The sequence below is a fragment of the Caretta caretta genome, chromosome 2 (assembly GCF_965140235.1).
Source record: "Caretta caretta isolate rCarCar2 chromosome 2, rCarCar1.hap1, whole genome shotgun sequence".
Classification (NCBI taxonomy): domain Eukaryota; kingdom Metazoa; phylum Chordata; order Testudines; family Cheloniidae; genus Caretta; species Caretta caretta.
In genome coordinates, this window is record NC_134207.1 from 155,130,169 (window position 1) to 155,155,171 (window position 25,003).

Here is a 25,003-nt window from a genome sequence, read left to right on the forward strand (position 1 = left end):
AATGTGACCCAAGCATACACTATACACTCAAGAACCATAAGACATCTAAAAAGAACTCTAAATCTAATATTTTTAAACAATCTCAAGATTTTTAAACCAATCTCTTAATTAATTTTTGGACTGACTCATGATCTTTGAATGCTTGGGCTTAGCAATACTGGAACTGTAAAGAAGTATCTAACCTTTCACTTTCTAAAATAATGGAATCTTTAAGTTGTTTCCCTGAGTCTGCAGATAGTCTGGCTGCTTTGTTTATCACTTTTTCTATACATGTGCTTGAATGGGAGTTTTTTTATAGTGGATTACACTTATCCAAACATGGATAATCTAAAAGCAAGTGGTTACCAAAACCCAAATAGAAAGAGCCATACAGAAACGGACATTGAAGCAACAACGAAAATTCATATGGATATTTTACTTAACTGATATTGTAAAATGCTTTGAAGATGAAAAATGTATTGTAAATGCTTGGTATTGTTAATACTTTTAACTTATTATACTTACAGCCACATAGGAGCCCCAGTGGCCTTCCTGATTTCTTTACCCCTCCTTGATTTCTCTGCTACTTTGTCCTTACAGACAAACTTCTTGATTGATTTGCTCTTACATTTGTGAAAACAGTCCCCAGTGGCCATCCATTTACTATGGGTCCTAGAATTGAAGGGACAAGTTGGGCTTTGGTAGATTAATCAGTCTTCAGTGTCTTATGCAATATTAGGGGGAAAATCTTTTCAAGCATGATAGTGTTTAATTCAGTGTTTTTTGTGTACCTTTTTTAAAATTTAGATCCACTAGATGGCACTCTGGTTCTTCTTCCAGCAGAGTCACAGCAACGCTTAGTGCAGCTTGTATACTTTCTACCATGTTTACCAACTGACTTACTTTCTTCTCTAAGTCGCTGCTGCATTATGGGAAGAATGTCTTCAGATCTAGCTGCCACCCTCATTGGGATACTGCATGTGAGGTAAAATGTCCATCTATTTAACTATGCTTTTGGGTTTTTTTTAACTTAGCATTATTTTTCTTAAATATCAAGTTATTTTATGCAGTGAGTTTTCGTTCACCATGTCATAATTACACTACTAATTTGTAATTGTTTATAAACATTATAGCAATTTAGCAAGTAAGGTCAGATATCACGTGACCCTGCAGAGCCAGAAATGGGAACTTGATGGTCTTGTCAAAATCACATTCTCAGTTCTTCTCTTTGATCAAGTCCCTCCACAGGTTCCCCCTTAATTTTTCCAGTCTCTTATCTCTGTGTGTTATGATCTGCCCCCTTTGCTCTGCCAGAGATGGCAGCTTCCATTTTCATTTTGTTCGTTTTCCCAATAGGCACATTAACATGCTCTCATTTACGGTGAAACTCTCAGTAATCAGTGTCGTCATATCCTGCCCTTCTTCAAACTCCTTCTTAAGATGAATGTCTACCTTGGTTGCTGTGGTAAATAGCCTAATTATACTGGCCAGACAGATGGCTTATTAATAATTAATCTCTTGTTAATAATTGCTCCTTGCCTTGGAAGATCCTCAGAAATCCAGCTTGAAAGTCATTGGATGAAATCCTGGGCCCATTAAAGTCGATAGGAATATTAATGGAGCCATGTATTTCACCCATTGATATTTTAAAGTGTATCTTTTTATAAGAAGGGTTCCTTCTAGGTGTGACAAATTTTAGGTAATATTTTTCTATTGCCTATGTGTGCCTCAGTTTCCCCTGTAGGCTACATTTTCTTCTGGGTGGAAAATGACTGTTTGCTCTCAGGGCAGGCTCAGAGACATAGGTACTAATGTTGCCTAGTTGTCTGAGCTTGAGTGGGTCATTGGAAAAGGACTGGCTGAGGTGATAATGGCAAATCCAATCACTAGGACACTGAGTCTAGCAACCAAGGACCCAGAGGGAGATGGATTTCCTCATCTTTCAGCAGGAAGCTGAGCAAACATCCTTCAGCTGGAGAACAAAGGACTAGAGAGGGGTGTGTGTCTGGGGCGGGGGAGAAGAGTTGGCTGCTGGAAGGAGCTGGGGCTATCGCTTGGGATCTGACTGAGGAGGTCAGATGGAGAGACAGACAAAGCTGGAACCATGGGGTTCCCTACAGCTTGGCTGGGCTTGGGGCTAACTAGAATGGTCTGTGCTTTAACCTTTAGTTTTCTATGCTAACCTAAGGACTGTCTATGCTGTGTTCCAGTTGACTAATAAACCCTACTGTTTTGACAATGCTGTTTGAGTGTCACTGCAAATGCTTGGTGAGGTGCACTAATCCCTGAAGAGTGTACAAATCTCTACCAGGAGAGAGTCTCAGTTGGCCTCACTGAACAGAACTTGCAGTGTGACCCTGGAGGTCTGGAGCCACAGATGTTTGGCCACAGGAGGTGGTGAGGCCGTGTGGCCTACCTTAAAGGAAGAGTGAGACCCTTGGGTGTGTGGCACACTGAAGAGTTTCTCCAAGAGACTATCCCGAAACTAGGGGGGGTAGCACCAATGCTGTGGATCTGTAAAGAAGGTATCTTTAAACTTAAATTTGTCTCCCTCTACGGTTGGACGCCAGATAAATAAGCTCGAGGAGAGGATTGAAAAAGTCACACAATTTTTCAAAACGCTCTAAAACTTAAGAAATAGTTTTCCAGTAAAGTGTATGGCGCATAACACAGTGCATAATGGTGGGGTGTGGTATAAAAATTTTATTGGTACTAGTTTAGGAAAATCTGCACAACATGTTTATGGATTCACCACTAGTGAATAATGCAACCAATGCACAAAATGATGCCAATAAAAATTGTACATACCATGTTATCATGTGTTAAACTATAAGATTAAGGCCCTGTGTAGTTTGTGGCAAGTTAGAAATAAAATTCTGTGGCAAAGCCCATGGCCATATACTAGAGTTCAGTGGCGGCCTCAATTTCAATACATCCTTTCAATTTTGAAATAAATGCAAAAATGATTAATGCAATGGGGACAGTTTTCCTTGTGGTGTTTATTTTGATATTAAATAAAATTTACGTTATGCTGTCTCAATTTTTAAGAGTGCGGCAGATTTTTGTATTAAACGCATTACTGCATTCTGGAAGTTGTCAGGAAGCTGGAGATTTTGGCAGCTGGGTAGGGGACAGTTGGTTCTTTTGGCACCTCAGAAGGCGTGGGAGGTAGTTAAGATTTTTGGCACCCAGGAGGTAGTTAAGACTTTTGGCAGTGGAGAAGTAATGCATCTCATCTGCCCTTCCTCTTTGCAAGCAGAGGCAAAGAGTGATTTTGAATTTGTGGGGGTGGGGGCCAGAAGGGGCGGGCTTTGAACTCCTAGTCTTCTACCCTAGTGATCCGTGACAGCAATCAGCTTGACCCACTGCTCTCCACTCCAGTTTTTCCTACTTCAAACAGCAATTATGAATAAGAACATTAAATAGGATATTTCTGCTTAAAAGGACTAGCAGTGAGCAAGTTAACAAAATTGCCATTTAAATTGTTGTTAGTATGTTGGAATCAACACCCCACTGAGGTGACTGTGACTATGCACATCTTGTTGTTTCAGTCTGTCTGTGGACTCGGGGCCTTGTCTACAACTAGATTTTTTTTTTTTTTATTAAAATTTCTGATAGTTGCTACTACCAGTAGAGCTCCATGGATGGTAGCAGCAGTGAGAAATCTGCTGTCGACAGACATTTTACCAGTTCGTTGCATAGATCTACTCTGAATAGAGTTAGACAAGATGGTGGTTAAAATATCAGCATCCGGACTACCTCAGAAATCTCACCCTTACTGCCCCCTTGCTGGGGAGTTTTAACAGAAAAAAAAAAAAAAAAAGAATGCCGATTGGGTAGAGGCAGCCAGAAATAAAACACTGCACTAGTTTACAGTCAGGCCCCATTGAGATGAGTAGCTTACCAAGATTTGAAAATAATTGGGCACTTATGAATAATGAGAACATTCAAAGTTACAGTAATAGAGATTTAATAATTTTTTTTTAGAAGGCATATGAACTCCTGTTTCAGGGCATAAACCAACCTCTAATGGACGGAGGGGCTTGTCTACATGGGAAGTTACACTAGTAAAAGGGTAAAGTATGAATTAAACCAGTGTAACTCCCTGTGAGGGCACTCTCATTCCAGAATAAGAATGCCTTTTCTCGGTTTAGTTAATACTTCAGAAGCAGTTTAAACTGAACTGGAAAAAGACACTAATTGCAGAATGAGTGTCCACAGGGAGTTACACCAATATAACTATGGCGGCTTAAGTATACCAGTATGATCATATCTGTATAACGTCTTGTGCAGACTAGCCCTAAGAAACTTGTCTTGTGGGCAGGTTACTCTATAATTGCCTGTTGCAGCGTTTCTGGCACTTTCCTTTGAAGCATATGGTGTTGTCCTCTCTTAGAAACAGGATAGTATTCTAGGCGAACCATTGTTTTGATCTAATAAGGCAGTTCCTACATTCCCATCTACATAAGGAAAAATCATGGCTGAAAACTGATATCTGCAATAGTTGTTCCCTCTGGAACCATTTTTGAAAATCACGCAACTGCTGGTGTCGATTGAAACAAGCCATTTTCAACTTTGCAACAGAAAACGTGACTGAGCGAAAATTAAAATGTTCTTGTCCCTATGTATGTTACCAATTAAACCTTTTTCAGTATCTGTTCTGAAAGGCCATTGCTGACCTCTGTTTTCATCAGTCAGTTTCCTAATATATATGTATGGTGGGCCTTTGTATTTGGAAAATCAGATGTCAAGAATTATAACATTCATAAACCAGTTGTAGAACACTTCAATCTCTCTGGTCACGCGATTACAGACATGAAAGTTGCGATATTACAACAGAAAAACTTCAAAACCAGACTCCAGTGAGAGAGTGTTGAATTGGAATTAATTTGCAAATTGGATACAATTAACTTAGGCTTGAATAGAGACTGGGAGTGGCTAAGTCATTATGCAAGGTAACCTATTTTCCCTTGTTTTTTCCTTACCCCCCCCCCCCCCCCCGACGTTTTTGTTAAACCCTGGATTTGTGCTGGAAATGGCCCAACTTGATTATCATACACATTGTAAGGAGAGTGATCACTTTAGATAAGCTATTACCAGCAGGAGAGTGGGGTGTGGGGGGAAAAGAAAACCTTTTGTAGTAGTAAACACCCATTTTTTCATGGTTTGTGTGTATAAAAAGATCTTCTGTACTTTCCACAGTATGCATCCGATGAAGTGAGCTGTAGCTCACGAAAGCTCATGCTCAAATAAATTGGTTAGTCTCTAAGATGCCACAAGTACTCCTTGTATTTGGAAAGTTTTCTTTCACAATCAAAAGGGCTAAAAATGTAAGTTTAAAAATTCCAAAACTTTAAAACAGACGGCTGCACAGTTTGGTAACAAGAACTTGGTTCTGCTGCATATTCTGTAGCCACAGAATTCTGGAATACATGTGTTTTGCCTATACAAGTTTATATAAATCAATCCTCCAGATTCTTCAATATGCTGTAGCTGTTGGATTGCCTCTAGATGGCACTGTTTTACTTCTATTCAAATTCTGTTTTGTGGAGAATACTTTTTCATGTACAAGTTTCTTAGTCCAAACCACCTGCCTGTCTGTCAGATACTTCAAATAGATCCTATTCAGCAGCACCGTTGACTCGTCGTTATATTTGATAATTGTTTTTCCTGTCTTAAAAGGGTCTTTCCTTTTAGTTATCCCTACACTGAAAACCACGTTACCTGTATATGTGAGTATATTTGTGTATATATTCCCAGAAACACACGGGTGTATATTCTCAGACAAAACCTATATTAAATTGGCGTTAATATTGAAAGTAAATATTCTGGGTAAAAATTTAGGGTATTATGCTGTCAGAAACAGGATACTTTTCTAGACAGACTACAAATTTAGGGTAAAAATATTACAGGGACGTTGTAATTATCCCCAAAATAAGCATTATAAACCCAGGAATTTAAGAGGTATAGATATTAAACTTTTAAAAATCAAATAGGTTATGGTATGCAAATCCACAGTTAAGGCACCCAAACAACCTTACCTCAGCACCAGAGTGACAGAGTACACACAAAATTATAATTAATGTACATTAGTGTTTGTGATCTACTGTTAATTGGAACTGATTTTTAAAGACATTAGAAAGTTTCAATTTTTTTCCCCCCTCATAGAGTCAACCTGCCTTTCTGGAAAATAGTAGTTCCCCAGTGCTGTTAGGTGTTCGAAAGGAGCAGCATGTGGAACAAATGGATGGACCGCTTTATAAGGGCAGCCTGGCCTCCGTCCCACTCAGAACAATGAAAGATGGTAGAGCGTGTTTGAGTTTCTCTGAAGGAGAACATTATTTCACCTTTGATAGAAAAACTTTTATTTAAGAAACGTAATAGATAAAATTCCCATTGTTCCTAAAAAAAAATTTTTTTCTGAATCTACTGATTGCACCAAATCTACAAGATCCAGCTCTCTGCTAGTTTTTGTGTGAATTGATAATGCCTGGGCTGAGATCATTTGACACAAAAAATTTACGTTGTGCTTAATTTCTTACAATTAATTTTAAATAGATTCTTTAACTCCCAAATTAATGGGTTTACTTGTAAATTCTCAGAACATTAATTCAGAAGAGCAAATGCTGTAATTTTGGGGAGAGTATGCTATATTCTTCGCACATAACAAAGTGGTTGAATCCCTGCTTTAAGTTCAAATCTCAACTGAACCTTAACTATGGAACTGTACTGGCAACTCCAGCAAATGGATATATATATAGGTGGGGAGAAATTCTCTCCAGGGATGGGAGAAATATATTAGCTGAACCTCTGATAATAGAGTAAGGCTTTAAAGCCAACAGTAGAAACAGCTGTAATTAGATTTGGAAAGTATTTTCCATTGTAACCTCTCTGCCTCCATTTCCTCATTTTTAAAATGGGGATAATACTTCACATGGGTAGGCTGTTTGGCGGCGCTTAGGACTTTCTGGGGGAGGGGAAGGAGCGGGGATGCGGCGTGCTCCGGAGAGGAGGTGGAGTGGTGGTGGGAAGACGTGGGCCTGCAATGGAGCATGGACGGGAAGAGGCGGGCCTGGAGCATCCCCCAGCAAAGTTGGTGCCTGTTCTTCTCCAGGTAAGCTGTCACTGCTGCTGCGAAGGTGCTTCCTAGCGTCCTTGCCTGCAGTGGGCTGTGTCTGTGCGGCGTAAGCCAGGGCACTTCCCACCCACAGTACAATACAGTATATAATGCCTTTTGTCTTCCCTAAACAAATTTCCTTGGAACCTAACCCCCCGCATTTACATTAAATCTTATGGGAAAATTGGATTTGTTTAATATCGTTTCACTTAAAGTTACATTTTTCAGGAACATAACTACACTGTTAATTGAGGAGTTCATGTATATAAGTAGTTTCTTTTTGTGTTCAAACAGCCTTTGCAACCACAAAGAAAATTAGTAGCAGGTGAAAGCTTACTTTTAACAATGCTGAGGCCAAACTGTTGTTTCATTTAAAGTAGGAATATTTTTTTCTCCAAATCCCCTTTAATTCCTCTAGAATATTAGTTGCAGTTTGCCATACCTACACTTCCAAAATACCTGATCCTCCAAAAGAGTTGATTAAAAATAAGAAAATTCTAGCCCTTTACCTGTATATTACAGCCTATGGGGGCGGAAACACCATCTTTCCCTCAATATTTATGATCAGGGCTTGAAAAACTTACCAGACCCATACTAGTTGAATGCCTACATATGAGGACAAGGGCAAGACAAGAGCAGTGTTCAAGGATGGCATCCTGTTTAGAGTTCCAGCATTTTCTAATGCCACCTCCATGACCTCCCTTTACTCCTTTCCTCTCCGCTTCCCCCATCCCTCCAATCTGGCGGGAAAGATGTGAGCAGTGTTTATCTAATGTGCTGTCCTAAAGCCACTAACTGTATGATTTTAAACCAGTTTGGTTAAACTGATGCAAACGGGGATACTCTTACTGAAGTTTAAAGCAGTCCTGTTTTGGTTTGGCCTAAGTCAGTTAGGAATTGGTCTAAGATAAACTGAAATAAACCACTCTTAAGCCAAAATAAATGTCCACACAGGCATTGACAAAACCAGTTTAAGAGCTTGTCAGCATGGGAAAGTTTTCAGTGTCTCTGTTTTATCTATACAGGTATAACTATCCTGAAAAAGTCCATCCATATGGTTTTGTTTATGCTGGATTAAGCTACTTTCATGTAATATTGCATCCACACAGATCTCTGCTTTTAAAAAATAACTGCACAATATTCTGGGGCAGGTATCCCATGGTGCAGTGTCCTACCACTTAGGTCTTTGCATTATGGGATACCTATTGGAACCCACTGCAATTCTGGAATTTGGGATCAAACTAAAGAAAAACCCACATGATTCTTCTCCAGTTATCTTATAATTCACCAGATTTTTTTTTTTGCAACTTTTTGCAAACTTTTGCCAGAATGCTGCAATCTTGATAGTCATTTTCTTGTCAGGCTGCTCCATAGATAGTGGCAGTCAACATAGCCAGATGGTGCTGGTTGACTTGAGGGACATCCACGATGATGTAGAAATACTGCTAGAGGAGGATGAAATCAAGTAGATACTTCCGCGTGACATTTTCCTGGAGTGTTTCTCTCGGTGGAGCACTGTTTGTGGGCTCAGCCAACTGGATTCAACTGGTGGAACAGGATAGTCATGTACAACTGGGATAACCTGTAGTGGCTGCAGAATTTCAGGTTACTTTCCTAGAGATCTGACCAGAGCTCACCCCAAAGCGGTGGAACACCCACGTGAGAATTCCCCTCAGATGGTGGAGAGCATGTGTCATCACCATCTGGAAGCTTGCCAGTCCCCATTGTTGCTAGTTAGTAGGTAACCAATTTGGTGCATTAGTAGAGAAACTGTCAGGGCTGTCAAGTATCGGGGGTAGCCGTGTTAGTCTATATCCACAAAAACAACAAGGAGTCTTGGTGGCACCTTAAAGACTAACAGTTTTATTTGGGCATAAGCTTTCTTGTGTAAAACAAGTGGTGTTTTACCCACGAAAGCTTGTGCCCAAATAAGTTTGTTAGTCTTTAAGGTGCCACCAGACTACTTGTTGTTTTTGTCAGGGCTGTTGTCATGGTGGAGTGTGCTGCAGGCCTGGGTCAGACTCAGAAAGCTTGGCAATACATGGGAGATTATTGATCGATTTGCATGGTTGGGGTTTCCAAATTGTAGTGGGGTCACTGTTGGGACCCAGATAGCTATTCTTTGCCTCCTAAACTAGCTTCAGAATTCATCAGCAGAAAGGGTGTTTCTTCATCAAGCTGCAAGGCCAGGTTGACCGCTGTGGAAAAATTAATCAATATTAGTATGGGGGTAGTCTGGAAAGCCAGGTTATTTAGAAATTCACGTCTGTTTTATGCAATGGGAAAAAATTATTTTGCTCCCAAGATGACTAAGCACACTAATGATGGTGTGATTCCTCCTGTCATTTTGGGAAACCCAGCTTATTTTCTGCTTCCCTGGTTTATGAAACTTTTTACAGTATACTTCAATAGGAGAAAGAAGCTGTTTAGTTAAACACTGTGTAGTTGCAGAATGATGGTAGAGTGCAAATTTGGAAGACTAAAGGGAAGGTGGAGGTGTCTCATGACAAAGTTGCAGGCTTCTGAGCAATATCTCCCTTGTCTGATAGGTGCTGGCTGACTTAGATAATCCAGTGCAACTTTCTTCTGTGGACAAGCCCTAACTACCCTTGACTAAACTAGTAGCAGAATTTGCATCCCTAATTATGTTAAATTATATGCAAGCACAAATGGCCTACACCCTATGTCCTAAAACCATTTATCTTAGTTCTTTCCTTTAATGCATAAACTTCACCTGTGTACCTGTTCCACTGAAAATGTAATTGTGAGCAGTTACCATATGTGTCCATTTGCACATTTTGTATGTGCCTTTCAGATGCATATGTTTGAAAGGTAGCCTATAATGCCTCAACTACAGGGCTTATTGAAAGATTTGACCATATTTGTGAAGAATATGTCCAAGAGTTCTATATGTAGCATGTGTGTGCCTCAGCAGCTGCTGTGTGTCTGCCTCAGCACCTCTTTCATGCATGTCTTAAACAGTACTATTTCTGCTGTTTTCTCTCATTAATTTGTGGGTTATTTTGAAAGAAATGAGGTAGTTTTCGTATTTGTTAGAGTCAGTTTTTGGAGAGTAAAAGTTTGTCACCACAAGTAAAGATGATGGTGGGAGAGGTAAGGGATTTCAAAGTGCAAATGAATATTTTTGAATTGCTACATTTCCTGTCAGTAAATCTGAGCTCTGGCTGCCTGGAAGAGGGTAAGAGAGTGTACTGCAGAGTTGAGAACACCAACATCCTCCCATTTAAGCTAAGGATTTGTTATCTCAAGCACCTTGTATGTTGCAGCTGCCACGGTATCACATGGAAAGAGTTGTTTCAGAAATAGCTAAGACCCAGGTAGGGCTTTAAAATCAACACCTTAAACTTCACTCAGAAATCATTTGATTGCGAGCGTAGATCACAGAGCATGAATATAATGGACTCCTTTTGGGATATAGCCACATTCCGCACTAACTGCAGTTTCCTAGTGGTTTTGAGATACAGTCCTATAGCGTATATTCCAATAATGCAAAGTGGAGATTATAAAGGCATGGATAAAAGTAGCAAGGGCTGCATCTGAAAGAAAAGGTCACAACTTTCTTGCCAAATACAAGTGAGAAAAGGGACTTTTGACAACTGCTGCTACCTGGAAAATCTGTGACATGAATAGCAAAAGAAGCAGTGAGCTTAAGTTAATAAGATTCAACTTTGATTTTTAATAACAATCGGTCTGTTGAACTGGTTTCCTAATGATGCAGTTACAACATGCTCAATAGAGAGATTCTCATTGAGATTAGATAAAATTATGGAAATTATAGTGTACCGTTTATCATAGTTAATTTAGGGTTTGGGCTAGATGATTGAAGAGGTCCCGCTCATCAACAGTTCTGTAACAGTTAGATTCCTATCTTTGATAAAACGAATTTATTCAAAAAATGGAAACTAAAACTTACATTTAACTATATCTCCTCCCCCATGTATTGGAGAGTACAAAAGGCATGTTTTAAGAGTTAAATATTTCTAACTTTTAAATTATGAGCAGTATTTAAATATATTTTTAGAAATTCACAAATAACTGAAAACTATATGTGTAAGTATTAATATATTTCACTACAATTTGTGTGCAAGATAGTTTGCTATTTTCCCCTGTTTGTAATGCATCTACATTTATTCATTGAAATTGAGGTTTCTCTTTATATTGAACATTTTGATCCCATTTCCTAATCACCTCCATGAATCTCAAAAAGTAATAGTTTTAACTAGATACTTAAATCCTATGGAAAGGGTGACCATATTAGTCTTGTATTTAATTTATAGATTAGCTTCACACAGCATATATTAGCATCACAATATTTGGCTATACTAATACTTTGGGCTTCTATAGAACCTTTCATCTGAAGCTCTCAAAGCATTCCCATACAATTAATTAAACTTCACATACTTCTGGCAAATAGAATCATAGAAGATTAGGGTTGGAAGAGACCTCAGGAGGTTATCTAGTCCAACCCCGTGCTCAAAGCAGGACCAACATCAACTAAATCATCCCAGTCAGGGCTTTGTCAAGCTGGGCCTTAAAAACCTCTAAGGATGGAGATTCCACCACCTCCCAAGATAAAGCGTTCCAGTGCTTCACCATCCTCCTAGTGAAATAGTTTTTCTAATTTCCAACCTAGACCTCTCTCACTGCAACTTGAGACCATTGCTTCTTGTTCTGTCATCTGCCACCACTGAGAACAGCCTAGACCCATCCTCAGATAAGTCATCTGTTGTACAGATGAGCGAACTGAGGCACAGATAGCGTAAATGAATGACTTGAAGTCTCACAGTAAATGGAGAGCCAGACATAGAACCTAAATCTCCTGGCTCTTAGACCATGTTCTGTGCATTTGATAATTACATACAAAAACATGTTAAAATAACATTGCTTGACTTTACAACTTTAATAATCAAAAGTTAGGAAATGTCAGAACAAAGGTTGCTTGTGCGACTTTAGTGTGGCTCTCTTGTGCATATGTATTATGATACAGTCTTTAATTATATAATCACATATTATTTTTTCCATGAGACTTGTGTTCATTGAGATGGAGTAAAGAGGCCCAAAGAGTCAAAAGTGTTAACATAATCCTGTCACTGTCCAACATTAAACAGTTTTAAACAAGATTTAGGGTTTGTTGTACAGACTTCAGCCTGCTTAGTGCCATGGCAACCACACCATTTAAAATCTCTTTAACCTTTTATTAAGGCTGCAGGAAAAGAAGGAAGAAACAGTTAAAGCATTTGAAATGTGAAATATTAAGTAAAGCTTTCATATTAACAACATTCCTTTTTCCCTTTTGCTGAAGAGAGACTTTAGAAAGAAGCAGGCCAGTCTTGTAGATGGTATTAAAGATGGTAATTACTGTCCTTTTGGGGGAAAAGATGGGCTGGAGCTGTTGTTATTGGTGGTGGTGTTTAAATCCAATCCCATTTCCTAAGAAGGCAAAACAAAAGGGGAGAGAAAAGAATAGCAAACAGAGAAAATGCAGCTTCTGTCTCTGGTGTTGTCTCCCTTGCCACCTCATTGTTGGAAAAACACTCGCACAGCATGCTGTCTTATCTGCCGCTTTGAGACCTGGCAACTTGTACCAGCATTGGACTATTAAGGGTATTGCTTTGAGCTGCTTCTTTCTGGTCACAGGCTCACAACAATGTTGCAGAATATACAATCTTGGTTGGCTAAGTCAGATTCTTATTAGACCGATTGAATAAAGGAGAGAGATAAGAAACAGTGATAGGGAAGAAAAAGGACATGAGAGGGTAGGGTTGACGAGAGAGAGTCTCAGATCCCAGGTGGTGGTTGGGATTCAGCCACTGATGGTAGAAGTTACGATATTATGTGGGGCCCTCTTTCAGGCCTGGTCTAGCTGGGAAGTCTTTCAGGATCAGGATGAAGAAGGCCTGCGGTTCCAGGGTGTGGAAGCCACGGTAATGAAGCTCACTCTAATAGCCAGTTTTTCTCCCCAAGATCTCTTTGTTTAAGGACCCCAAAGGGAAGTGATGCATGGAATAGTCCATCCTCTTATTATTTTGTCCATCAGTGAGGCCTTATTTGACACCCCGAATTTGGTTCACTCATTTTGGTTTTACAGTATTCTTGTTTACTAGACAAGATCTTAACACAGTCCTTGTTCTATCACTAGACCTTTTTGTTTGGACTAATTCAGTCTTTCTCTCTTGCTTTTGAACCTCTTCCCATCAGCATTTGTTATAGGTTTTTGTGGCATTTTATAAATTTTCCCTCACTTTTTACAGTCGAACTCATAAATGAGGTAAAGTTGTAAACCCAATGATTACAACAGATTCCTCTCTCGTTCACTGCGCTGGATGGACCTGATCTGATGATGACTAAGGATTGTATTGTGAAAGAAAAGAAACTGTTTTTGATGGTACCCCTTCCTCATTTGTTGCAGAAGTTGGAAGCTGTATAGTGAATGAGGGAGGGGATTGCAGGGACAGAAAGGTTTGTCTCATAGTGGCAGTAAGATGAAACTGGTATGTGTCTGTGGTGGGGCGGTGCCCCACCCCCATGCCAGGTTGGGCTACAACAGGCCAGAGCGGCTGCACAAGGCGGCAGCCAATCAGGGAGGGCTTGTTAGAGAGCCAATCAGGGCCAGTATTACAGCCAACCAATCAGGGCTAGGCAAGGCCCTATATAAAGGCTGCCCAGGAAGGGAGCAGGCAGCGTCTCTCAGACCTGCAAGGGAGAAGGTCTGTCACCTGAGTGAAGGAGACCAGCACCCAGGACAGCGCAGTGCTGGGCAGGCTTGGGGGAGCTGAGAAGAACTCCAGCCCAATACCCGCCAGGCTGCAGGCCCTGATAGAAGGGCCCACAAGTGCAAGCTGGCCGAAGGGGAAGTGGCCAAGGGAGGAGAGGCGAACAAGGGGAGCGAAGGAGGGCAGGGAGGCTGCTGCCAGAGGGTCCCTGGGCCAGGACCCAGAATAGAGGGCGGGCCTGGGTTCCCCGCTCCCCCCTTGTGCTACACCCGGCCGTTAGGAGTGGCCATAGCGGACTGCACCCGACCCGTGATAGAAGTTAGACTTTGGGGATGTGGTTGGCCACTTCGGCTGGGGTGAAGAGAAAAGACTGCTGTTAACCACCCTACCCACCCCTCCCCCCCCGAAGGGGGTGAGTGTGGACTTGGGGGCACTGCTGGAGGCAGTGTCCTGAAGAGGACGCCACGGAGCAAGGAGCAACGCGAGTCCAGATGCCAGCAGGACAAGAGACGGACGGGACACCACCGACAGACGGTGCTCAGAACTGAGCTAATTCCCAGAGTGTACAGCAGGAGGCACTGCGGTGGTGAGTCCCGACACCGTCACAGTGTCTGACCTGCTAGTTCCTAGCTCAGGCTAAATTCTGCAAAATCTACAGAACTACTTGTGATCTCTTATTTTTGACCTTTGTGATTTTATGCTCCCTCTGTAGGGCTCTTCAAAACAGTGGACTTAAAACCTGTGGGCTTCAAGCCCTGTCTGTCCTGTGATGGACTAGTCCCCCTGAAGGATGGTCACAGTAGGCGTCTGTTCTGCCTGAGGGAATTGCACATTCCAGACAGATGTTTGGTATGCTTGTCCTTCTCCATAAGTATGAACAAGTCACACATGCACACGAATTGTACTAGTGGACAAGCCAAAATTGTTCTGTGTCCTGTCAAGCAGGCAGGTGATACCTAAGGCTGATGCAGAGAAGTTAGCAATGACTAAAGATCTGGCGTCAACACCCCAGCGCCTGACCTGACCCCCACATTGATGTCAAAGTCAGCATCACCATCACTTCCAGTGTTGAAGTCAGGCCCTGAAATGGGCTCTCTGAGACCAAGGCAGGAGTTCAGTGCCTTCCCGTAAGGACTGATACGGCAAGGTCTCTGGAGGGAAATCCTTCAAGCCCTGCACAGCATCATGGACTGGAGAGAAGGAGCAGCCTGCAACTCTGGACTCAACCAGCGCAGCTCTGACTCTGTTGTCACACCTCTCAGCATTGATCCTGGCCTTGGTGGTTGAGAGTAGGAAGAACCAGGGCACCTTACCCATCGGCACAACCTCTAGAGGTCTACTCCTCACCGTCATGGAAAAGAGTCCTCCCTGTCATTGAATAAAGAGCTGTCCTCCCTGAAGTCTGCCATTGTCTTCACCAGGAGACATATGGGCTTCCACTGCAGGAAGGGCTTCTGATTTTTGGTTTTGGTCTTCTCTATTTTTGACTACCAATAAAACACCCCCAGGGGGAAAAAAAGAAGGAAATTGGTGTTTATCCAATAAATCTTTCCCTCCCTGACACGCTCTCTCCTTGCCCATCTAGTCTCAATTTTCTCTGCTTCCCCCGACTCCCAGTTCCAGTCTCTTTGCCTGTCCAGGGCTGGCTCTGAGGTCCCTTTATCTCGCAGGCTCCTTGTCCCTGTCTATGCTCCCCATGTACAGCTCTTGTCTCCTCTGCATGCAATTCAGGCAACTTCCCTCTCCAAGCTACTTGGGAATCAGCAAAGGGTGCATTGAAACGAAAAGAGAGACTGGCTCCCTGTTCACCGTTCTGGTACCTGGATCAGGGCCCAGCATGGGTTAGAACTGTCCAATGCTGTAATTGCACAGAAACCCTGAAGCCCTGGGATGGAGTATGCTTTGGGCAGGCAGAATGTTTGGGGAATTAAGCTACGAAGATTCTAGCATCTCTTTACTGAGCGTGTGTGAACTGCAATTTTCTCAAAGGCTTATAACTTGGCCAAATTTGGGTGGATTTTCATGGTGGCAGGAAAAGTCACATCCCTGACAAATAGGCCACCCCTTGCCAAGTTTCAGGTTTCTGCCCCAAGTCTTGGGGGGTGCTAGAGCTTCTCAAAGAACAGGTCACCAGAAGTTAACATGGGCAAAACAACATGTATTCCCCCGAACCTCATTCTTGTAGATGGCTGAACCATTTTGGCTAAGGTAGACACTCAGCATGGGAAATTTCAACCCAAATAATTAGTTTGACAAAGTTATAAGCAACTGAAAACAGAGTCTTATAACAGGAAGTCTTGGGCAACCTTAATAGGTGGTGCTATTGGCTCTGCATTATGTCTTACCTATTTAAAAATATAACACCATGAGAAACTTCAAAATGAGTTTTACATTGGGTCTCTTTTCTCTGTATGTTTTTTTATTATAATTCCTGTGTTTAAGATCCTTATCCATTCTAAATATATGCTGACACTACTATTTAATGGACTCCATTGTTGCATAAAAAGAGATATTTTAAAGTTACTGAATATAATGAAAAATATAACTTGGCCTTCCAAAATAGTGACTTTTTAATTTAAAAAAATTTGTTTTATTTTAAATCTATAACATCAAATGTAAAATAAGGTTCCAGGTAAAATATAATTGGTCCAAATTATTGTGTCTGGTGGCTGCTATTTTTTCCCATAAGTGTTGTATCAGTAGTTATGAAAATTTACCACCTCAGGAACATAATCTACAGGCCACCTTTGATGACAGTCATGGAGGAGGAAAGTTTTCTATTGTCCATTTAAAAACAACAAACAAAACACCCAATAGGCAAATAAAATTGTGTGAAGCTGGTATAAGTTTTACTTTAACAGTTGAGGGATGGGTGTGCTAAAAATAACACATACTGATTTGATTTTTAAATTGATTATATTAATGTGTGATTTCCAAAAGTGTATTTTTAATTATAGTGTTTTATAATAGCCCTCCCGTTGTTTTTGTTTTTAAATAGATCTTCCTTTGCTGGATGGAAATGCCAAGTGCAGGACAGTTCAGTGAACGATGTGGACTACTTCAGCTTCTTGTTTTCGACACTTACAGGCAATCCCTTTGAATTTTATAAATTGAAATTAAGAACATGAAATTGATTGTGATAAAGTGATATTGAATCTCGTTTAGTATAATTACTGTATAAAGTAGATTAATGATGAATATTAAATATGGGTTAAATACTTGTACACAATGGAAAAAAGATCAGAAATTCTAGCATTGTGATATGCTTTGGTTATGGGTGAGAAAGCACTTTCATTCTTATTTTCTATTTTTAGTGGCTTACTCTTTCACCCTCAATTGCCATGTGGACTGAATATTTTTCATATTTTGTTTCAGTACACAGATATGTACTGCATCTTGGCAGGGGGTTAGACTAATGACACGGTCCCTTCTCACCCTACAGTCCTATGTTTTCTTTTTGAAAACTTAAAGGAAATCTATTCAGCAATATTTGAATTATTTGAGCAAGAAAAAGAAATTATTCCTGCTTTAAGTGAATTGCGTAACTGCTTTATTTATTTTGATTGATAATAGAATTAATGAGCACAATAGAGTGGTCTTCCAGTGCTCTTTAGACAAACAGAATTATTACTAACCACTGAACACCGATGCAAATAAAAGTCAAGTCCCAAGATTTTCCCAAACAAAGAGGATAAAAGATGTGCTCTACAGAGTGTCTGGATGGTTAAATCTGGCAGACCAAGATGGGGAGTGAGGTTTTGTGCATGAGTCGCAAAGAAGCAGTTTGGATTTCAGATTTCATATTTAGCATGTACGTAGTCCTCAATCAGAGGGAGAAATTATAAGTGTGAAAACTAGTGTACTGTGCATCCTTAATGCAACAATTGATATTTTACACATGTGAAACTGGATATTGCAATTTTCCCTTTGTGAAATTGCTTTTGCAGATCCCAGCTGCTTTTGTTCTCCACTTTTGGAGCTGAGCATTATGCCACATGGATTGCAGAAATGTGAAAAGCTGTTAGCCTAGGATGGGCTTTGTGCCTTGTTGTGTGCATTGAAACAGCTCTTATAAAAATAGGCACAGCAGCACCTCCCACTTCAACGCCTTTTTTTTTTCCCCTGGTGGTGATCTTATGGAATCTCTGGTCATGACTCTGGAGTTAATGATGAACTGCATTTTACACTTAAAGCAGCATTTCAACTTCTTTGCTTTATATTAAGAATACAACATATCTTTGATAAAATTACTGCATTTACTTTATTTGAGTTACAGAACAAAAAGTTTTCTGAAAATTTGAGTTAAAATTTATTTTTAAATGTGTTCTCTAAGAAACTTGGCATTCTTCAAAGCTTTTTAAATCTTGAATAATCTTAATGGAAAAACAAGCTTCAAATTTCTCCTCCTCCCATTTGTGCATTCCTGCCCCGATCGTATTCTTGCTCATCTCTATGCCTTCCCAAGGCTCCCCACAGTGCTGCTTCCTGGTGTTGGGAGCTGAGGGGGGACAGTGAGGGGTTGGGGATAGAGTGGGGTTATGGGGAGGAGCAGAGGGAAACAGATATGTGTGGCTTTGGGAGGGATGAAGGATTGTATTGAGGAGAGATGGGTGCTATCCAAAGAGAGGGGCCTGAGAATTGGGGAGGTAAGCAGTCTCTGAGGACTGATGTCTGCAATTTATGGCCCCAGTGATGTTGCCTGAGTGCACAATGGAGCTGAAGCAGTAGTGCTGTTGTGCGTAGCCTTTCACTCACTGATCCCTTGGCACAAAGGGACAGGGCTCCCCATTCCAATCCCCAAGACCAGTGCACAGTCCTGATTTCACCAACACAGGAGCCCCCTGCATATGAACCTCTTCTCACATTCCTGACCAAATATACATTCCTGGCCTCATTCCACATTGACCCTGAATCCTGCATTTTTAGCTACTTGCCCATTATGGTCCCTTTGCAGACTCCTCTTCTTCCTGTTCTCCCCAGACTCTCTGCACAGCCTCCTCTCACTAACTGCATGCCCCCTGCTGCCCAGTTTACCTCCAGACTTTCATAGGTAACTAAATTGAATATACATATGTTTTCTTTTAACTCTGACAGTCAAATTCCACAATTAAATATCTATACATTTACTTGTTTGCCCATATTTTTTTTAAAAATAGTTAAAATAAAAAAACCCACCCAATCCTCCTGTCATAAATATAAAGGGAAGGGTAAACACCTTTAAATCCCTCCTGGCCAGAGGAAAAACCCTTTCACCTGTAAAGGGTTAAGAAGCTAGGATAACTTCGCTGGCACCTGACCAAAATGACCAGTGAGGAGACAAGATACTTTCAAAAGCTGGAGGAAGGGAGAAACAAAGGGTCTCTCTGGATGAGGCTTTTGCTGGGGACAGAACAGGAATGGAGTCTTAGAATTTAGTAAGTAATCTAGCTAGATATGTGTTAGATTCTGATTTCTTTAAATGGCTGAGAAAATAAGCTGTGCTGAATAGGCTGGATATTCCTGTCTTTGTGTCTTTTTGTAACTTAAGGTTTTGCCTAGAGTGATTATCTATGTTTTGAATCTAATTACCCTGTAAGGTGTTAACCATCCTGATTTTACAGAGTTGATTCTTTTTACTGTTTCTTCTATTAAAATTCTTCTTGTAAGAACTGAATGCTTTTTTCATGGTTCTTAAGATCCAAGAGTTTGGGTCTGTGGTCACCTATGCAAATTGGTGAGGATTTTTATCAAACCTTCCCCAGGAAGGAGGGTGCAAGGTTTTGTTGAGGATTTTGCAGGGAAAGACGTTTCCAAACAACGCTTTCTCAAAAATAAATCCGGTTAGACGTTTGGTGGTGGCAGTGGAAGTCCAAGGGCAAAAGGTAAAATAGTTTGTACCTTGGGGAAGTTTTAACCTAGGCTGGTAAAAGTAAGCTTAGGAGGTTTTCATGCAGGTCCCCACATCTGTACCCTAGAGTTCAGAGTGGGGAAGGAACCTTGACATGGTGGCAGAAGTGGGATTTAAAGGTGTTTACCCTTCCCTTTATATTTATGACGCCTCCTGATAACCAGCTGCTGCTACACTGTTCCTCTCAGCTCTCTGGCACCAGAAAGCAGCACCACCGGAAACCATGGGAGAGGGAAAGAGTGATTCTTTGTCGAGTGCCTCGACATGGCCATTCCACTGTAGGTGTGTGCGCACCCCGAGTACAGTTGCTAGAAATTTTTCCCTCAGTGGTACCCATTGGGTTGGCTCTGGTGCTCCCTGGTGCTGCACGCTCACCACGCTGGCATAAAGGGCCCTGGCTGACCTTGGACCCCTTCATTTCCTTCTTAACGCCAGTGACGTTCGCTGGAACTGCTCTTCATGCTATGGCAAGCTGTTCTTAGTGGTCTTCATTTTTATTTGTTTCTTCATATTGTGTATAGTTAGAGTTTAAACAGTTGCTCAGTTATATAGTTTAGTTGGCGCTTCTCCGTCAGTTAGCAGAGTTTTGCCTGGAGGCATTTGCTGAGGCCAGAGACCTGCTGTCTCTTTCAGTACCACTGGCAGTACAAGAATTGGCAGCATTGGTGCCAGTGGGCAGGAGGGAACATGTAGTCCCTAGCTGTCATCTGGTTCCAGGCCCCGCTATACCATCTAGAGGGAAACTGTCCTGGCTGGCCCTGATGGAAGCCTCCCAGCCCCATCACCGATTTCTGGCACCAGTAGGAACCACACCACCATGATTCTCAGAGGAAAACTTGTTAGCTGATTTGGAGGTTGGGTCAAACTCCTCCCATCCAAGGAGTCGCCCTTATTCTCCCTCCAGCCGTCCAAGCCCCGTCGTGGACCCCCAGCACAGGTGTGCCCACCATGTCCTTGGCCTACCGGTCACTGTCCGCCCTTTTGGAACCCTTTGGGGTTTTCCCCAATGGCAGGGCCCCATTCTAGAAGCTCTGACTTGGAGGCCTCCAAGAGAAGTGTGCCTCCATCTCATTGGGCAGCACCCGACCTAAACTCCGGCATTGAGCCCAGTATTGAACTTCAGGATCCGGATCTGCAGGATCCCTTCAGTGCAGAAGGAGAGGAGGAGGTTCCTTGCGTGTGCAGGCCGCCTCCCCGGACGAGGCAGTGTTGGGGTGGACATGTCGCCTCCTCGAGGACTATAAGGCCCACCAGGAGCTATTGAAGAGGTTGGCCTCAAACAGGCTTGCACACAGAGGTAATGAAAGAATCCTCCCATAGTCTGGTTCACATCCTGGTTGCTGTGGGCATGTTGAAAGTGGCTCTACCTCTCAGTGAGGCCATTATGGACCCAGTGAAAGCCCTGTTGCAAAGCCCTGCCTCCCTTCCCCCCACATCGAAAAAAGCAGAGAGGAAGTACTTTGTGCCTGCCCAGGGTTATGAGTTCCTCCTATACTCTTATCTCTCCCTACTGCTCCCTGGGGTCCTTGATGTTCTCGGCGGTCAATGAAAGGGAGAGACAGGGCCTACAAGGGGCAATTCCTAAAGCAAATGACTCCAAGAAACCGGACCTTTTCAATAGAAAGATTTATTCTACTGGGGGACTACAGCTTAGGATCGCCAACCAGTGTGGGACTCCATGATGAAGTTCAAAGACTCGCTTCCCCAGGAGTGCAGGCAGGCAGGAGTCCTCACTGGTGGAGAAGGGGAAGGTGGTAGCTTGGGCCTCCTTGCAGGCATCCCTGGATGGGGCTGGACTTGGCGGCCAGGTCCATGGCCTCCGCAGTGGCCATGTGTAAGACTCGAGCTACAGTCCTCTGGTCTCCTGGGGTCCAGCAATCCCTACAGGACTGCATGGGTGGTCTCAGACCTATTCTAGACCTACGCCGACTCAATGGCTACCTCACGGAACTGAAGTTCCGCATGGTCTCCCTGGCTTCCATTATCCCCTCCCTGGTACTCTGCCCTTGATTTAAGAAATGTCTATTTTCACATTTTGATCTTCTAAGGCCACAGAAGGTTTCTCAGGTTTATTGTGAACCTGGCCTGCTACCAATTCCTAGTTCTCCTGTTTGGCCTATTAGTGGCCCCACGGGTGTTTACAAAGTGCATGGCGGTAGTGGTGACTTTCCTGAGAAGACGGGGTGCAAGTCTACCTTTATCTGGATGACTGGCTAATCAGAAGCTGGTCCAAGGCTCAGATAGAGTTCAGAATCCACCTCATACAGTTGACTTGACAAGCCCTGGGCCTGCTAATAAACAGGCAGAAGTCTGTTCTCACTCCGGTGCAGAGGATGGAGTTTATCAGAGCTGTGCTTGACTCCACCCAGGCCAAGGCCTTCCTCCCAGAAGGCCGTTTCACACAATCATGTCACTAATAGCACACATCAAGGACCACCCCATTACGTTTTTGTCTGAGACTTCTAGGTCACAGGGCCTCATTCATGTACGTGGTACAGCACGCAAGACTATTCCTCAGGCTCCATCAGGCTTGACTGGCCTTGGTCTACTCACTGAACCGCCACCATCTAGACTCTGTGCTCACAGTGCCTTCCCCAGTCCTAGCCTCCCTCAGTTGGTGCCTGGACCCTCTGGCGGGTTGCTCAGACGTTCCCTTCACCTGGCCCCAACCTTTGATTTCTGTGATCTTAGACATGTCAGAGCTGGGCTTGGGAGCTCACCCAGGGCCCCTCAGGACCCAAAGCTTGTGGTCCCCAGAAGAGCTCTCGCTACACATCAATGTCAGAGAGCACAAGGCAGTTTGTCTGACCTGTCAGGCATTCCTGCCTCACATTATGGGCAGGAGCGTGCAAGTGTTCACGGGTAATGCTGCAGCCATGTTCTACCTCAGCAGGCAGGGAGGGGCTTGCTCTTCCCCCCGTGACAGAAAGCAATTCACTTGTGAGAGTTTTGCATAACCCAGTCAGTCCACCTTGAGGCTTCTCACTTTCCGAGAGTGCAAAATGAACTGGTAGATTGCCTCAGCAGGTGTTTCTCCCATCACTACAGTGGTCCCCTCGCCCTGGCTATCGTCAGGGACGTTTTCCACCGGCGGGCGACTCTCCAAATAGACACTGTTTGCGGCCAGATACAACAGAAAGTGTCACCAGTTTTGTTCCCTATGAGGCCACAGCCCCAGGCTTGCTCATGGATGCCTTCTTGCTCCCGTGGGCAGTGCACCTGTTCTACGCTTCCCCCCCATCCTGCTCGTGCACAAGGTTGTGCTGAAAATCAAGCAGGACAGGGCATGGGTCATTCTCATGCTCCCTCTCCTCCCAGACCTGATCTCCCAGAACCACAGTCAGCTGCTTCATTATAACCTCAGTACCGCCATCCACTTGATGGCCTGGAAGCTCCATGGATAAATATTGCAGAGTTGGCTTGCTCAGACAGGTCTGCTGGGCCCTATTAGGTAGCAGGAAGCCCTTTACCAGGGCTATATACCTCTCCATTTGGGCATCCCAGCAAGGAGTCTCACTCCCACAGTCATCACTGCAGTCCGTTCTTGAGTATTTTTTACACCTGAAATAACAAGGTTTAGCGATTTCATCAATTTAAGGTTCATCATGTAGCAATTTCAGCATTCCACCCTACCCGGTGAATAATTGATCCGTTTTTTCTCATGAAATGGCCATTTGTTTCCTCAAAGGCATAGGAAGACTATACTCACAAATACAGGAACCAGTCCCTTCATAGGACTGTGATGGGTGGACTAGGCTCTGAGGCCCCCTCATGGAAGCCTTTTGGCCCTGCCACACCCCAGAAAAAGGCAGTAGAGAGGTCCTCAAAGCTGTCTATAGTGGCTATGTGGGAAGTAGCCCACCGGGGCCCAGCAGGTCAGTATAAGAAGAGCTGCCGGGCCAGACCAAGTTCAGTTCCTTTCTGGAGCTGGAGGAGCATGGATGGTGTGTGGCTGGCTGAGGGAGCTGCCGGACCTTGGATGAAGTAGTGTTGCCAGAAGCCATGGAGAACAAGAAGGAGCCTTGAGCTTGGTTGCAGGGACTCCATCAGGACAAGATCCTGAGCTAAAGATGAAGACGGCGCGGGGAAGTGGCCCAGGGCATTAGAGCATTAGTGCAATTTAGATAAAGGGACACAGTGACAGCTGCTATCTACAGGGTCCCTGGGCTGGGACCCAGAGTAGTGGGCCGGCCCAGGTCCCCCCAACCCTCATTAGTCACTGGGAGAAGTGGCCTAAACATTGAGGCACCCCAGAAGGGAGAACTAAACTCTTTTAGTGGCCTAGCTGAAGAGGGCGAAGACATTGCTTCCAGGGATGGAATCCTGGGGCATCGCTCTATTCCGGAGCAGGGACAAACTGAGAGAGATGTTACAGAGGGCACCGAACTGGAAAATCTCTCCAGGTAAGAGAGGCCTGGGAGGGAACCCTGACCAAAAGGTGCAGAAATTATAAAAGCTCTCCAGGTAGATAGGCCTGGGAGAGAAGATCTTGAGCAACTAGCATAGAAAATGAATAGCTCTCCCTGTAGAAAGGCCTGAGGGAGAAGATCCTGATCTACTGGAGTGAGAGACCGCCAAATCTCTCCAGGCAGAAAGGCTTGGCAGGGAAACTCTGAGAAACCAAGGCAAGCACTACTAAAGCTCCCTGGGTAAGAGGCCCCTGTTGGACTTGTACCTCGAAAGGGGTTTGCTTTGCTTTTATCACTCTCTCTCTCACTCACTCACACTCACGCACACGCACACACTCTGACTTGGCCGGGCTGAATCAGCGAACTCTCAACACAAACAAGTAGTGAGAGAGTGCAGGCACACGCACTTAGCCAGGGGGTGCTCCTGACAGGTGAGTGCAACCCCGTACAGGGACCTAAAGCTGGTCTTATCAAAACAGACAGCCCTCCCACCCCCGTTTGAGCCACTGGCAATGTGCCCCTTGTCATACCTTTTCTGGAAGGTGGCCTTTCTGGTGGCTATTACTTTAGCCAGGAAGGTCTTGTAGGTCCGTGCCTTTATGTCGGGCGACACCCCCCCCCCCCCCAAATACATGATCTTCTTTACGGATAAGTGCAGCTTCACGCTCACTCTGCTTTCCTCCCAAAGGTGGTTTTACAGTAATTAGGCAATCTTTCTGCCAATTTTCTAGCTAAAAACACACATGAGCAGGGAGGAGCAACGTCTCCATACTCTGGACATTAGATGTGCCCTAGCATTCTACATCGAGAGGATCAAACCGTTCCGTAGATCCATCCAACTCATAGTGATTGCCGAAAGGACTCTGCTCAGAGACTT

General features: G+C 43.2%; 1 protein-coding gene across 4 annotated transcripts in view; it reads left to right on the plus strand.

The window, feature by feature from the left end:
* TEX10 (testis expressed 10) overlaps positions 1-25,003 on the plus strand; it is a 121,776-nt gene that overhangs the window by 50,601 nt on the left and 46,172 nt on the right. For all 4 annotated transcript variants that reach the window (XM_048839417.2, XM_075125507.1, XM_048839418.2 and 1 more), the window contains 2 exons: positions 787-964; positions 16,829-16,917. In XM_048839417.2, the coding sequence (XP_048695374.2) occupies positions 787-964; positions 16,829-16,917 (267 nt within the window). The remainder of the gene's footprint in view (positions 1-786; positions 965-16,828; positions 16,918-25,003) is intronic.